Below are 13935 nucleotides of genomic sequence, written 5' to 3' on the forward strand. Positions count from 1 at the left end.
TATTTTATTATAGTATTTGGTTTTATCATCTCAAGCTGATCTTTGAAATTTTCTGTTCAGTTCTTGGACCCTCTAGCCCATGAATAATCACTGCCCCACCCCCAACCATAATAGAATGTGTTGTTTTTTTTCTCAAGAAAATCTTTTCTACAAGACCATAAATTATGTTTATTGAGCAAAAATATCACAATGTTTCTTGACATATTCTCCATCTAAGGTGGTGTTTCCATCTCTCTAAAGCATAGTGATGAGACCACGAGGTCAGTATTCTAATCTACCACTCACTGCACAGGACAAAGATGAGCCTTTATAGCTTTGGAAACCCTATACAGGGTCACTATGAGTCGAAATTGACTCAGTGGTATACAACCACCAATCACCAACCTGTCCTTGAAAATTCTACATTCTTTGATTTATACCAAGTCAAAATGGTACTTTTGGCATCCTTGAAAGACTCAAATTGTACTCCCTTTCAATGTTTATGAGTTTGGGAAACACAGAGAAGACAACTAGAAGAAGGGGTCAAGATCAGCGTTGGAAAGTAGATGCGATAATGTTTCCCAATGAAATTCTCACAGGACAGCCCTTGTTCCAAGAATGAGCAGGGACATTGTTGTGATGGGAAAGGATTCCTCAGCATAACTTTCTTGGACTTTTTCTCATGAATGCAGTTTTCCATTTTCTGAAAATTTCTTCCTTAAAGCCCTCATGATCATCATATGTCAACATTGCCGCTTTGGAATCCAAAAAAATCAGTCACCATTATCTTCTGAGCTGGCCTCTCTGCCTTGAATATAACTGGTTCACCAGATCTTGGAAGCCACTATTTGGATCGGGCCTTTTGTGTGGCGCTGTAGGATCAGCAGCACTGGACAGCTGACCACTAGGTCAGTGGTTCAAACCCACCAGCCACTCCTCAGAAGCCCTATACAGGGTCGCTACGAGGCAGAATCAACTGGACAGCACTTCACAACAACAACAAAGCAGACAAGACAAGTGTATCGCTGAAAGAACTTGCCTGCAGCCATCCACTGACCACAGAGAGTTGGTTAAACATGTCTTGTTTGGAATCAACCCTTGCATATATGAACTGGAAAAAAAAATCTTTTCTTAACTTTTTATAATAGTGGTCTATTTTGTGTCCTTATATGATTGATTCATTTCACTCAGAAAAAAATGTCCTCCACAGAGATGATGACGTGGAGCGATGGAGCAGCTGGAGATTTTAGATCCAGAGAGGGAGAGCGACTGTGTGCTGAAGACCTGGGGGGTACAGGGGAAGGACTGCAGGGTATACCCTTTGGTTGGTTGATGATGCATGGAGGGGATTGTAACCATGGCAATGAGAAGATACACGATAGAATGCATGTAAAACTAACGGTCTCCCATGTAAACTATCACATAATTCACAATAAAACATTTAAGAAAAAAAAAAAATGTCCTTCAGGTTCACTCATGTTGTGAGGTATTTTGCATATTTATTATTATTCTCAAGAAGTTCTGATAGCGTAGTGGTTACGAATTGGGCTGTGAACCAGAAGGTCAGCAGTTTGAAACTGCCAGCTGTTCCGTGGGAGAAAGATGAGGCTTTCTGCTCCCATAAAGATGTACAGCCTTGGAAACCCTGTACAGGGTCGCTATGAGTCGGCACCGACTCCACGGCATATAACACCAACAACAACATGAGTTGATTTACTGTCATTTTGTTTGTGTTTTGTTTTTCTTGTGATGCTGCTGGTTTCTTGGTTTCACATGATTTTCTGCCCTGAGTCCACTTTGTAACTTTTTACTTCCGTTGTGTTAATGTCTACCAAGTATTTCTGATTTTCCTTTTTCATTGTGATGTGAAAGTGTATTAGCGTTCTTTAAGGTTATCCTGTAATTTAAGGAGCTCTGGTAGCATGGTGGATTATGAGCTGGGCTGATAGCTTCAAGGTCAGCAATTCTAATCTACCAGTCGCTCCATGGAAGAAAGATGAGGCTTTCTGCTCCATAAAGATTTACAGCCATGGAAACCTTATACAGGGTTGCTATGAGTCAGAACCAACTTAGTGGCACACACCACCACTATCACCATCCTATAATTGGTTCTTTTCCCCCCTGTTTAGAACAGTGTGCTTTCCTTGAAATCTACTTGACTTCATCTCTGCTGAGTTCTGTATCTATATACTATTTCCTCTTATTGCTTTGTAATTCATTGTAAATTGAGATCTCTGGTTCCCTAGTTTCAGTCTTGTAAATTTGTTTTATTTTAAATACTTCGATCTGGTAGCATAGTGGTTACAAATTGGGCTGCTAACCTCAAGGTTGACAGTTCGAAACTACCAGCCATTCCGTGGGAAAAAGATGAGGATTTCTGCTCCCGTAAAGATTTACAGCCTCAGAAACCCTGTGCTGAGTCACTATAAGTCGAAACTGACTCCACAGTACTTAACATGTCTAGATTAGGAGTTCTGGTGTGGGGGCTAATGAGCTAGACTGCAGTGTCAGCTTGAATTACAAAGTCAGCAGTTCAAGCTCACCAGCCACTCTTTGGAAACCCTATACAGGGTCACTATGAGTCAGAAACAACTCTGTGGCACTTAACAAGAGCGACATATCTGGATTGAGTCCTGGGTTGTTGGGAGCAACTGAACTGAAGATGTCTGACTTGGAGGTAGTTTAACGGAAGAATTGGAACTAAACAGTTGTGGTCCAGAAACTCGGGCTGTACCCAAGTCAAGCTGCCCCCTGAGGAACTTACAGGGCTGCCTCAGAGGACAAGGAACGTCTTTCCTTGTACACAGCCATGACCTTCAGCTCAGTCTGCAAAAACATCTAACTGCTTTTTTTTTTTCTAACTGCTTTAATCTGTGTTCCGTCTAGCTACCACTAGTTACATTTTTCTGATTTAAGTTCCGCGTACTGCGTGCACTTTAGTACAAGATGTTCTTGTACTCTTAACTCTGCCCCAAGCACCTCCCTTTAGTTGTGTATAAAATAAACTTGCTACACTTGGTCTGGGTCGCAGTATCTTCATCAGAGTTCTGTGTCCCACCTGGTCCCAACTTTACTTAATTCATTTTGTGTCTTGTGTCTTTCTTTCCTTTCTAGTCTCCCATCGCCCCTACTCAGGTTTAATCTCTCTGTATCTGGCGAGATTAAAGCAGTCTATTGCTTTAGCCGAAGCTGGACGCAGCACTGGGTGGTATTCTCATGTATGGTAATCTCAGGTTGTTGTTTGCTGTTATTGGTTCTCAATCCAAAGAACACCCTTTAGTATTTTTTGTAAAGTTGATCTGGTTATTATAAATTCCTTTAATTTCTGTTTATCTGGAAATGACCTAATTTCACTGTCTTATTTGAGGAACAGCTTTGCTGGGTGTATGATTCTTGATTGGCATTCCCTCCCCAGACAGAATTTTGTATATGTCATCCCATTGCCTTCTTCCTTGCATGGTTTCGGCTGAGAAATCAGAGCTTAGTGTTACTGGTTCTCCTTTGTAAGTAACTTTTCTTTATTTCCCAAGCTGCTCTCAGGATACTTTCCTTGTCTTTAATTTTGGAAAAGTTTATTATATGTCTGGTGATTTTATTTTGGGATCTGTCCTGTTTGGGGTTCATTCAGCTTTTTGTGTGTTTATCTTTTCATATTTCATAATGTTAAGGAAGTTTTCTTTAAACAACTCTTCAGCAATTTTCTCTGTACTTTTTATTGTCTATTCTTGTTCTGGAATTCAGTTACCCTTAAGTTATTCTCCTTCATGGTGTCCCACATAACTCTTATGCTTTCTTTGGATTTTTTTCATTCCTTTTTCTAATTATTTTAGCATACATGTTGTTAAGTGCCATCGAATTGATTCTGACTCATAGCGACCCTGTATAGGGTTTCCAAAGAGTGACTGGTGAGTTTGAACCACTAACCCTATGGCTCAAACTGACCTTGCAGTCTATTGCTTTAGCCCAAAGGGTATTGAGAAATTTATCTTATAGCTCTCTAATTCAGGCTTCCTTTACTTTGAATCTACTTTTTTGCCCATTCAATGCATTGTCCATTTTTGAAATCCCAGTATTAATCTTTTGGACTTCTATTTGCAGGCTTTGTATTGTTTCAAAATTTGCATTTATTTTGTCTGATTATTCTTTTAGTGTTTTTCTGAATTATTCTAATTTTCCCCCTATATTCTCCTTGCTTTCCTTGATCTTTTTGTGAATCCTTTCATAGTACCTAAATACCATTCTTTTGAATTTCTTTTTCAGTTAGTTTCATTGTCTAGTCTTCCTCAGTTACATTTTCTGGCTCTGCATCTTGGTCATTTGTTTGAGCCATTCTTGTTTCTTCATGTGAGCTAAAATTGTCTGTTGTCTCTAAGGCATTGTGGTGTTGTCATATTTGTGTTTAATTGATGATTGTATGTTCTTGGGCTTTCACCAACTGTCTCCTGTGGGTGTAGTTAGAGAATGGAAGTGTGTACACTGTTCTTGCTTGCTGTTTGTGTACCTCAATTTAGGATGGATTTGGCTATTGTTGGCTGTTGTAGATCGTTGATCACATGATAGAGGAGCTGGCATTGGCTCTTGCCCAGTGGGTAGAACTGCAGAAGGTTTGGTTGTAACTGGGCTGTATGGACACCATTGCTGTATCCTGTTGGGTGGAAAGAGGAGAACCTCACCACACACACACACACACACACTCAAGGAAATAAAACCAAATAAACAAACAAGAAAACAGAAAATAATAAAAGATTAAAAAAAGAAATAAAAACAGGCAGCTACCACAAAAAAAGAATATATGTAAAAAGATAAAAGAGGGCCTAGAAAATGGAGCTATAGGAGAAAGAAATAAGACAGAAAATGAAAGGAAGAAATTTTAAAAACTTAGAAAGACCACAGGGAAGGAAGATGAAAAGAGAAGAGAGTAGACAATAGGAAAGAAAAAACAAAAGTGGGGGAGGGAAAATTAGAAACAGAAGAAGGAAAAAACAAAAAATAAAATTCAAGGGAAAGTAAAGAGAATAAGGAGGCCACAAAAAAATAAACAAAAACAATGAAAGAATAAAACCAAAACAAAAGACTGTGTAGTTGTTGGATCTAGAGAGGAGAAAACTTTGGGGGGGGTTCCTGCCAGCCAAGGAGCTCATGAGGTAGGTGTGGAAGGAATGTGACAGCAGACGTCCTGGCTCTAGATGCTAGCTGTTACCTAGATGCAGGGCACCCAATCTATGGTCCTGGAGGCCCTTGATGGAGCTGGTTTCAGTGTCTGTTTAGGACCACAAGGCAGCTGGGGGCTGGGTGGCTGGCTGTGAGAGTTTTTGCTAGACTAACGCTAGTCTAGGACCTCTGGTAGCGTAGTGGTTATGAACTGGGTTGCTAACCTCAGGGTCAGCAGTTTGAAACTACCAGCTGTTCCGTGGGAGAAAGATGAGGCTTTCTGCTCCCCATAAAGATTTATAGCCTCGGAAACCCTGTGCAGGGTCGCTGAGTTGGAACCAACTCCACGGCACATGACAACAACAACAACGCTAATCTGGTGGCTCTGCAGTTCCATAGGTCCGGAGATGAACCCGCCTGAATCCAGGCACCAAAGTGGCCCAGTCAGTGTTCCCCACTCCATCCCCCCATATGGGCATAGCTCACAACCACACTCAGCTCCAAACTTCTGGAGAGCAGGGTCTGAGCTGGAGGTGAATGAGGGTGAGAATTGGCCACACCTCTAGTCACCAAAGGAATGTAGGGAAAAGAGTAATCGAACCTTTCCCGTAACCTGGTGAATCTGCTCTGCCAGGCTACCTTGTGTCGCCAAAGCTGCTCACAAAAATTCAAGATGGTCATGCTGTGTCTGGCCAGCTGTTCACCATTCAGTCTTTCTTTCTCATTGTCCCTGCTCAGCTTCTCCTCCCAGCAAATACTCAATCCAGTTCTCATAACCTTTCCCTGAAATTCTGTTTCTGTTTTATTTGATTGTTTGTATCTTTGTTATGGACTCCTGGTGTGGCACTATAGGATAAGCACTAGACTGAAAATCACAAGGTGGGTGGTTCAAACCCTCTAGCTGTTCCTTGGAAACCCTCTACTATGAGTCAGAACCAATTCAACAGCACTTAACAAAAACATCTTTGTTGTAGATGGTCCATGTAATAATGTATCTGCGTTGGCCTCCATCTTCCTGGGAGTCTCCCAACTTGTCACCTTAATGTGTGCTATATGGTCTTAATATGTGCTATGTGGTCTTAGTGTATGGTAGGTGTACTTAGTGTGTGTTGCGTGGTTGTTATGGATTGAATTGTGACTCCCAAAATATGTGTTGTAAACCCTAACTTCTATGATTATGGTCGTAATCCCATTCGGGAATGGGTTGTCTTTATTACGTTAATAAGACTGGATTACTGGAAGGTGTGTCTTAAATCAATCTCCTTTGAGATATTAAAGAGATTAAACAAGCAAGCAGAGAAGCAGAGATGAAGACAGAGAGACGCCAAACCCATGAAAATCGCCCAGGAACCAAAGCTCATAGAGACAAGCACCTTCTTCCAGAGCTGACAAAGAGAGAAAGCTTTCCCTGTGTCTTGAGGAGCTAGATTCTTGAGGTCTAATTGAGGAGCTAATGCAAAGGTCAGCAGTTCAAACCTCCCTGGGAAACCCTACACAGGGTCACTATGAGTCAGAACCAACTTGAACAGCACATAACAACAACAACAGCATAACTTATTTGCATGGCCCCAAATCACTGGGTGGGAATTAAGAAGACATTGGATTAAAAAGTCACATCAAATACATTTAAGGAACCATAGTCACCTTAGAGTATGTGGTGTGGTTGCTAGTGACATTAGCACCTAATAGGGCGGCAGTACCAAAGTGCCCACCAACAGTACCAGTTCTGTCTCCCCATCAGACCCCAGGTTGTTCCCACACCTAGTGCCCATCCCAGTAGCTGATCCTATAGGACACCTGGGGGCTGCTGGGAGCAGACAGGCCAACCCCTGCTCACCCCCACCCTGTGGTCACAACTGGCACTATTAGGCAGGAGGTGGGGATATCACAGTGAGGGGCTGGAGGGGGCAGGAAGAGCAGGTGCACCTGGTCTGCTCAAGGTGGGCAAACTAGGCACCCAAGGAGGTCTCAGTCCAACGCACACCTCTCCTCTCCTTTCCTCATCCTAGCCAGGTCATATCCTAGTCCTCAAAGACATTCCCTTCCCAGTCCCAAGAGCAGGTGTGACCATCCCCAGGCCCACTCAGCTCCTCCCTTGCCACCGGCCCCTGCATGCCTGGCCTCATAAATAGAGAAGGTTGCCCAGCAGGCCTCAGGTCACATCCCTGTCTTGTCATCCACTGAGCAGATACCAGCCTGCCCAATTCCAATTAACAGGGACATGGAGGTGCCTATACCTGGGAGTTTCAGCCTCAAGGTACCGGATGAGGGGAAGGGGCCTAATGTGGACAGGGAGTTTGATATGGGGCTCCCCTTCCCATGCCTGCCTCTGGGGTATTATCAAGGCAGGATACTGACAGAGTAGTCATCTTGGAGCCTTGGGTCTCCCACATGGTGGGTACATGCCTATGCCATAAGCTGGACAGGTCTATGAAGGCCCCCAGGGAGCAACCTCACAGAGAGCATCCACAAATCACACACCACACAGGGCACACCAGTGCGAGGATACTTGGAACCAGGCCAGGAGGAGAGACCTGTGTATTCCTGTCACACACACAAACCCACTCGGTGGCGGGGTGGGGGGAAGGGAGGCAGTTACCCACATGGCCCCACAGAGGCAGTGATGGAGTGCCAGTGGAAGGAGAACACATACCTGTACATGCCTAGGGGGTATGCACTGCTGCTCTGGTCCCCAAGAGCCTCTCTTCAGAGCTCCCCTTTTTTCTATCCTAGCAACCCTAGCTGTGGTGGGAGGGGCGAGGCCAGAGGGAGCTAGTCTAGGTGGAGAGGTAAAGCAGACAGAACCTTCTAGAACCTCTTGGCTCAGTGTGGTTGTGGGGACACAGGTGTGTGGGTGCAGCTCCATACTGTCTGGGCCCATACTGGCTCAACCTCCTGAGCCAAGAAGCTGAATCGGGGGGTGGAGGGACTCCAATCCAACCCTCAACTACTCATCCCTGGATCCTCACCCGGCTGACTGGCCAGTTCCTATACAGAGGTTCCTAGTGTACCCGGGAGCAGCCTGCTCATGTGTACATGCCAGGCAGGGCACATACTGGCCAAGACCCAGAGATGCTCTCCCTTTGGCCCCTGAGGGCCTGCCCAATAGCTGGGCGTCGGGAGTGGGCCAGAGTCCAGCAGGTGGCAGCCTGGACAGGTGCAGGAAACCTCAGCTGATTCACATCGAGATAGGGCCATAGTAGAAAGTCCACAGGAAGCACATACAAGTGACTCAGAGAGTGTCAGGCCCCTCAGCAGCTGCCTGCCCGTCTGTGTGTGCAGGGGAGCTGAGTCCCAGTCCTGCCCAAGAGGGCTCAGCTGACCAGGAGACCCTGGAGTAAGAGAAAATACAACCAGAGTCCTACAGTGGCCTCCCTTCCCTGGGCTCCTTGAGCCCTCACAACTTGCTGGCTCCCTATCCACTTCGTCCTGCATCCCAAGAGCCTGGAAAGGGGCTTCCCAAGGGACTCAGCTCAGTGATGGTACCCCACCCTAGCCCACAGCAGTGGACTGAGCTTGGGCCTGACCTTTGGCCCAAATCGGTACTAATCTAAGGGAACTGCCGGTGCCAGCTGAAGGTCTGCAGCCCAGAAAGGTGAGGCCCTCCAGTCAGAACTCCAGCACTGGGCCCTGGCCTGCAAACAGGGCCAGGTAGACCCAGAACACCGTGTACCTCCACCCTCTGAGCACCCCAGCTCCAGCTCAGACTTCACTCTTTGATAATACAATACTGCGGACCTGAACCCAACTGCCTCAGTGTCCCTGGAGCTAAAAATGGAAGTTTGCCCACCCCTGGCTGGGGAGATACCTGGTAGAGACCTAGTGAAATGCTTATCTGCTCCAGATAGGAGCCCGGATCCTCACAGCCACTGCAGGATCAGGGACTTAGGGGCACTCCCAGGCTCAGCCATCCCCACTGCTGCCACCAGGGCCACCTCCACTGTCAGCTGAGAAGGAACACCGGGAGGGGCTGATGGAGCTGCCTATCTCCTTCACACAGCTGTTCACCTTCTTCTGCACCGATACCACCATCCATGGACCCTGCCACCTGGTCAGCTCCAGCCACAGCCACCTCTGGAAGGCAGCCTGCTGCTCCTGGGGGCTCTGGTCATGTTCTGATGAAAGTACACAGTACATCGTCAGGATTACTGGGGTCACCAGGGAACCACGATGATAACCAAGCTCTCCCCAGCAGTCAGACATGAACCCGCACTGATGAGGACCAGGGTGGGGGACCAGAATGGAAGTGGGGGGCGGGGGCTACAGTGGGCCTGGGGTGGCAACTCCTTGCCTGGCAGCCTGCAGCAGTCCCCTCCACATAACCTCAATCAGGGATGGCTCCTATCTCCCCCAACCCCATGCTTAGCCAGGACCTCTTGGACCTCTGCCGGGGGTGGGGGTGGGGTGGTGGGCAGCAGAGATAAGGAGTTCTAGCCCAGTGTGACCTAAGGTGCTAAGGAGGGAAGGACACTTTCCAGAAGGGTGACCCAGAGCTTAACTACAATGTCAGGGTCATTGGGAAGGGAGCAGAGCTACATGCAGGGAGGCAGCAGGGGTGTAAGAGAGAGGGGGGTGAGGGAGGACTGGACCAGACTGCTTGCCTCATTCTGCAGCCTCCAGGAAACACAGAAAGTGTCTATGTCAGCCTCCCAATTTAGAGAGCCCCTCAGATGCCTGTGGGGACAGCCTACGTCCCCATGTGTGCCACTGACCGAGGCTACAGAGCACTGCAACATTGGGGTCAGTGTCTCAGAGCTGAGACTCTGACTTAAAGTAGCCACCCATCTCACCCAGGGCCGTCAGCTAGCACCTGAAGGAGCTAGCAAACACACAGGAGAACATCTACTCTCTGTGTAAGTTCAACTTCAGCAAGGGCAGGGACCCCACCAGGACCATCCCCACAACCGACAGTCTGGGCCCCGGAGTCAGCCTTCCATCTGGACCAAGGGCTCCGTCTGCAGAGGCTGAGTGAACCACGCAGCCAATACAAAGTGGGGTTCAGACTGGTGAGTGTCCCTGGCCCTGATGGGGCAGTAGCAGGGGTCACCACATGCTGTCACCCCAAGGAGCAGATGGACAGAACAGTGTGGCATGGGAGTGGGGGAGACAAGCCGGGAGGGCAGACAAGGGAGCTACAGTCACTAGACTGATCCCCTAATCCCCCTCAGAGCAACAGTACGGGTGGCAACTGCTTCAACCGTACCTAGTCCTCAGCTGAGAGGGCCATCCAGGAGTGGCACCATTTCCACTACATGAACATTCTGGCCAACACCCAGGAAGACAGCCGCCAGAGCCACTTTGACCCCTCCTGCCAAAACAACCAACAAGAATGCCCATCTGGGTGAGGAGTAAGGCTGGGTGGGTGCATCCTAGGGACTACCGGCTGGAAAGTAGCCACACACAGCCTTTGTGAAGATAAGACAGGCTGTGATCTCCCAGGCCACTGGCAATGGGGCATCGGGTACCTGTCAATGGCATAGGCCTGATTGAGCCTGGTCCCTTCTTCCAGGAGCTTCAAGACCTTCCACCATCCCATCTACAGCAGTTGTTACACCTTCAACGATATCTTGGCATCAAAGCACTAGGATATCACCAGAGGTGAGAGGCATCCCAGGTCAAAATGAGGGCCAGGCAGGGGTGGGTGAGGAGGGAGCCAGGCAAGGGAGAGGGGCCAGGAATGCAGAGCAGGCTGGGTGGGATCTGAGAAGGCTAGCTGGGCCACAGAGATAGAGGAGGCTAGGTTGTGGCACGCTGGGTGTGGGCTAGGGTAGGTGGCTGAGGAGCTTCACCCCATCACAACCCTCCAGGGATCATCCTGGTGCTCAGGGTAGAGCAGCAGGACCACCTGCCCCTGATGTCCACGGAGGCTGGCATAAAGGTCATGATCCACGGGCACAACCATACGCCCTTTCTGGAGTCCCGCTTCCTGGAGCCCAGCAACTTCACCCTAAGCATCCAAGAAGTGAATGGAAGCTTCCTTACGGTGGGCGGAGCCAATGAAAGGTTCAGGATGGAAGGTCCAGGGTGGGAATGTCGGTGGGGGTGGGGGCTGGAACTGAAGCGGCTTTTCCCCAGGAAGAGGTCCACAGGCTCCTGAGCTCCTACGGGAACTGCGTGGACAGAGACGAGGACGTGGACCTGCCGCTGCTGTACAATACGTCCGACACCATGCAGGGTCAGCACTGAGGCAGGAGTACTCAAGGGAAGCCACCACCCTCCATCACTCTGAACAGAACACGAGATGAGACGCATAGGTGGGGACAGTGAGAAGCTTCCGCTGTGAGGGAGAGATGGCTGTGCCGGTCCTGGCGGTGGTGTGAAGACAGTGGCCCTCAGGGCTCCCAACTCTCATTCCCTCGTGTCTCTCCAAGCCTGCGTGTTCTCCTGCTTCCAGCAGCTGACTATCAATAACTGCTCTTGTGGCTACTACCGCTACCCCCTACCCGCGGGGGCTGAGAACTGCACCTACGCTTAGCATCCAGCGTGGAGTGAGCCTGGAGTGAACTCTTCACCAGCTCACACACTCCCACCACCCACCTGGCCAGGAGTGAACCCTGACCCATAGGCCTAGCGGCTGAGAATGAGCCACACTCATTCACCACCTCACCTTCCAGCCATCCTTGGGTAGCTCCTAATGGTTCCATCCGTAACCACACCTCTGGGTCACTGCTTCTAACGCCTCTACCCAGAACTGGAAACTCATAGCCAGCCTCTCCTGCTTCTCTTTCTGTCCCAGGCCCTGCAAGTGAGTGGGGGGCCCTGGGGATCAGGGGTCACTGCCTTAGGTAGCACAGCAGGGGAGTGATGGCTGGGTCTCTCTCAGTGAGTTCTTATACAAGCTCTCCATGGAAACCTCCAGATGGCCTTCACCCAAGTCTGTTGTGAGTGTCTCCAAAGGAATGTGGATGGGGGCTGCCTGTTGGTGCTGGGGCAAGGGGGCTGGGTAGGGGGCAGTGGTCACATGGAAACTTCTCTGTATAGGACTGGATCCTGGCTGTGCTCCAGGGTCCCCGGAACCGGAGCCAGAGCCCAAAGTGTGTTTGTAGATTGCCACCCCGAAGGAGTCATTCCAAGTGACCTGTTAGTGCCCTGCCTCCTCTTGCATCTCCAAGGAGGTACCCCCACCAAGCAGGGCTGCCTGTTACACCTTCTACTCACCCAGGAGCAGCATCGCCAAAGTGAACAGCATCTACCAGGGACTCAACTACCTCAAGATGAAGGAAAGGCTCCTAGTGAGCCGGCAGGCTGGGCAGGCCAAGCTGGGAGGCAGGCAGGGTGAGGGCCACCATGTGCCAGGGGCCCTGCCCAGCTCACCAAGGGCCTCATCACAGGTGGAGAATGTTCTTGGAGATGAAAAGCCTCATAAGCCAGTGGTTCGGCATGTCCATGCTCTCCCTGATGGAATTGGTGGAGCAAGACTACCAGGCTCTGTGAAGCATGGCCGTCCCAGCCAGGGCCCAGCACGGTGGCAGGGGCACCCTATGCCCAGATGGAAGTTGGCCAGATGCCTGTCAACTACCAGCATGAGGCCATGCCAGCTGCAATTCCCACGGAAGCTTCCAGAGGCTCTGATGGGAGTCTCAGCTAGAGTTAGAGTGGGTGTGGGGCCCCTTACCACCCTTCCACAGACTCCTATCACCTGTACCAGTCCTGCAAGGGCCATTGGTCACTTTGTGTAGTTCTAAGGTGCTGTGGCAACATCGGGTTGCCTTGACTGCCCAGGGTGGGCTAGACCCCACAACAGGGCTTCCTCTGGCCACCCAAGCAAGCCCAGGTGGTCCAGGAAGTGTAGCCCCTAACCCATAGTGAGCAGGCATCCCACACATTCAGACCTCCCATGGGCCTAGTTGCCCTCCCTCGAGGTCACAAGTCTCAAGAAGGCTCTGGCCCTGGGGGTTCAGGACCATAGCATAGACTTGGGAAGATACCATGGTCGATTGGCATACCATAGTCCACAGAATGTTTTTAATTCTACTTTGGTGAGTTGCAACTGGAATCTTAAGTCTTAGCCATCTGAGGTATGGCTAATGGCTTCTCCAGGTATGGAGGAAAGAAAAATAATGAAAACTGAAGACACTTGGAAGCAGTTAGCCTACTGGACTGATGGGCCACGTGAACATCAATCTCCAAAACCTGAGACCAGAAGAACTGGTGGTGGCGGTCATGTGCCGTGGAGTCGGTTCCGACTCATAGAGACCCTGTACAGGGTTTCTGAGGCTGTAAATCTTTACAGGAGCAGAAAACCTCATCTTTCTCCTGCGGAACAGCTGGGAGTTTCGAACTGCTGACCTTGCAGATTCCGATTCGTAACCCCTACACTATGGTACTAAATGCTCTGAAAGAGATTACATTGAAAGGCTCTGGATAGAATGGGAGAAAATATGGAAGAAAACTCAAAATCACCAGGCTTACTGGTCCGAGAGAGACTGGGGAAACCCTGAGACTATGACCCCTGGTCACCCTTCGCCTCTGGAATTGAACTCACCCCCGTGGCTCAATTTTCAGCCAAGCAACCGGTAAGTCTACAGAGGGGACAACACTTGTACGGTACATACACCATAGACTGGTCAGCTATTTAAGATCAAAAGGGCAGTATTTACTCCAGGAGAAAGTTCAGAAGGGTGGGAAAGGAGGAGGAAGGGAAACAGAACGCACAGGAAGTGGGATAAATGACGTTACATGGAGGAGATGGCCATCACTGAGATGAAATGAAGTGTCTGCTTTGTTAAATGTAAAACTCATGATCTGCTCTGTAAACCTTCACAATAAAAAGTTAAAATTAAAAACATAGGAGGCCCAGGGCCC

The 13935-nt window shown here is 48.9% G+C and overlaps 1 protein-coding gene across 1 annotated transcript in view; it reads left to right on the plus strand.

Annotated features, from left to right (window-relative positions):
* Nucleotides 1–12718, plus strand: part of SCNN1D (sodium channel, non-voltage-gated 1, delta subunit) — a 24367-nt gene extending 11649 nt beyond the window's left edge. The window contains 11 exon segments of the mRNA XM_006878395.1: nt 9060–9254; nt 10042–10136; nt 10299–10471; nt 10640–10728; nt 10938–11092; nt 11206–11305; nt 11502–11616; nt 11791–11842; nt 11844–11875; nt 12293–12461; nt 12581–12718. Of these exon segments, the coding sequence (XP_006878457.1) occupies nt 9060–9254; nt 10042–10136; nt 10299–10471; nt 10640–10728; nt 10938–11092; nt 11206–11305; nt 11502–11616; nt 11791–11842; nt 11844–11875; nt 12293–12461; nt 12581–12718 (1313 nt within the window).
* Nucleotides 12719–13935: the final 1217 nt, after the last annotated feature.

Source organism: Chrysochloris asiatica, unplaced genomic scaffold (genome assembly GCF_000296735.1).
Source record: "Chrysochloris asiatica unplaced genomic scaffold, ChrAsi1.0 scaffold00173, whole genome shotgun sequence".
In the NCBI taxonomy this organism is placed as follows: Eukaryota; Metazoa; Chordata; class Mammalia; order Afrosoricida; family Chrysochloridae; genus Chrysochloris; species Chrysochloris asiatica.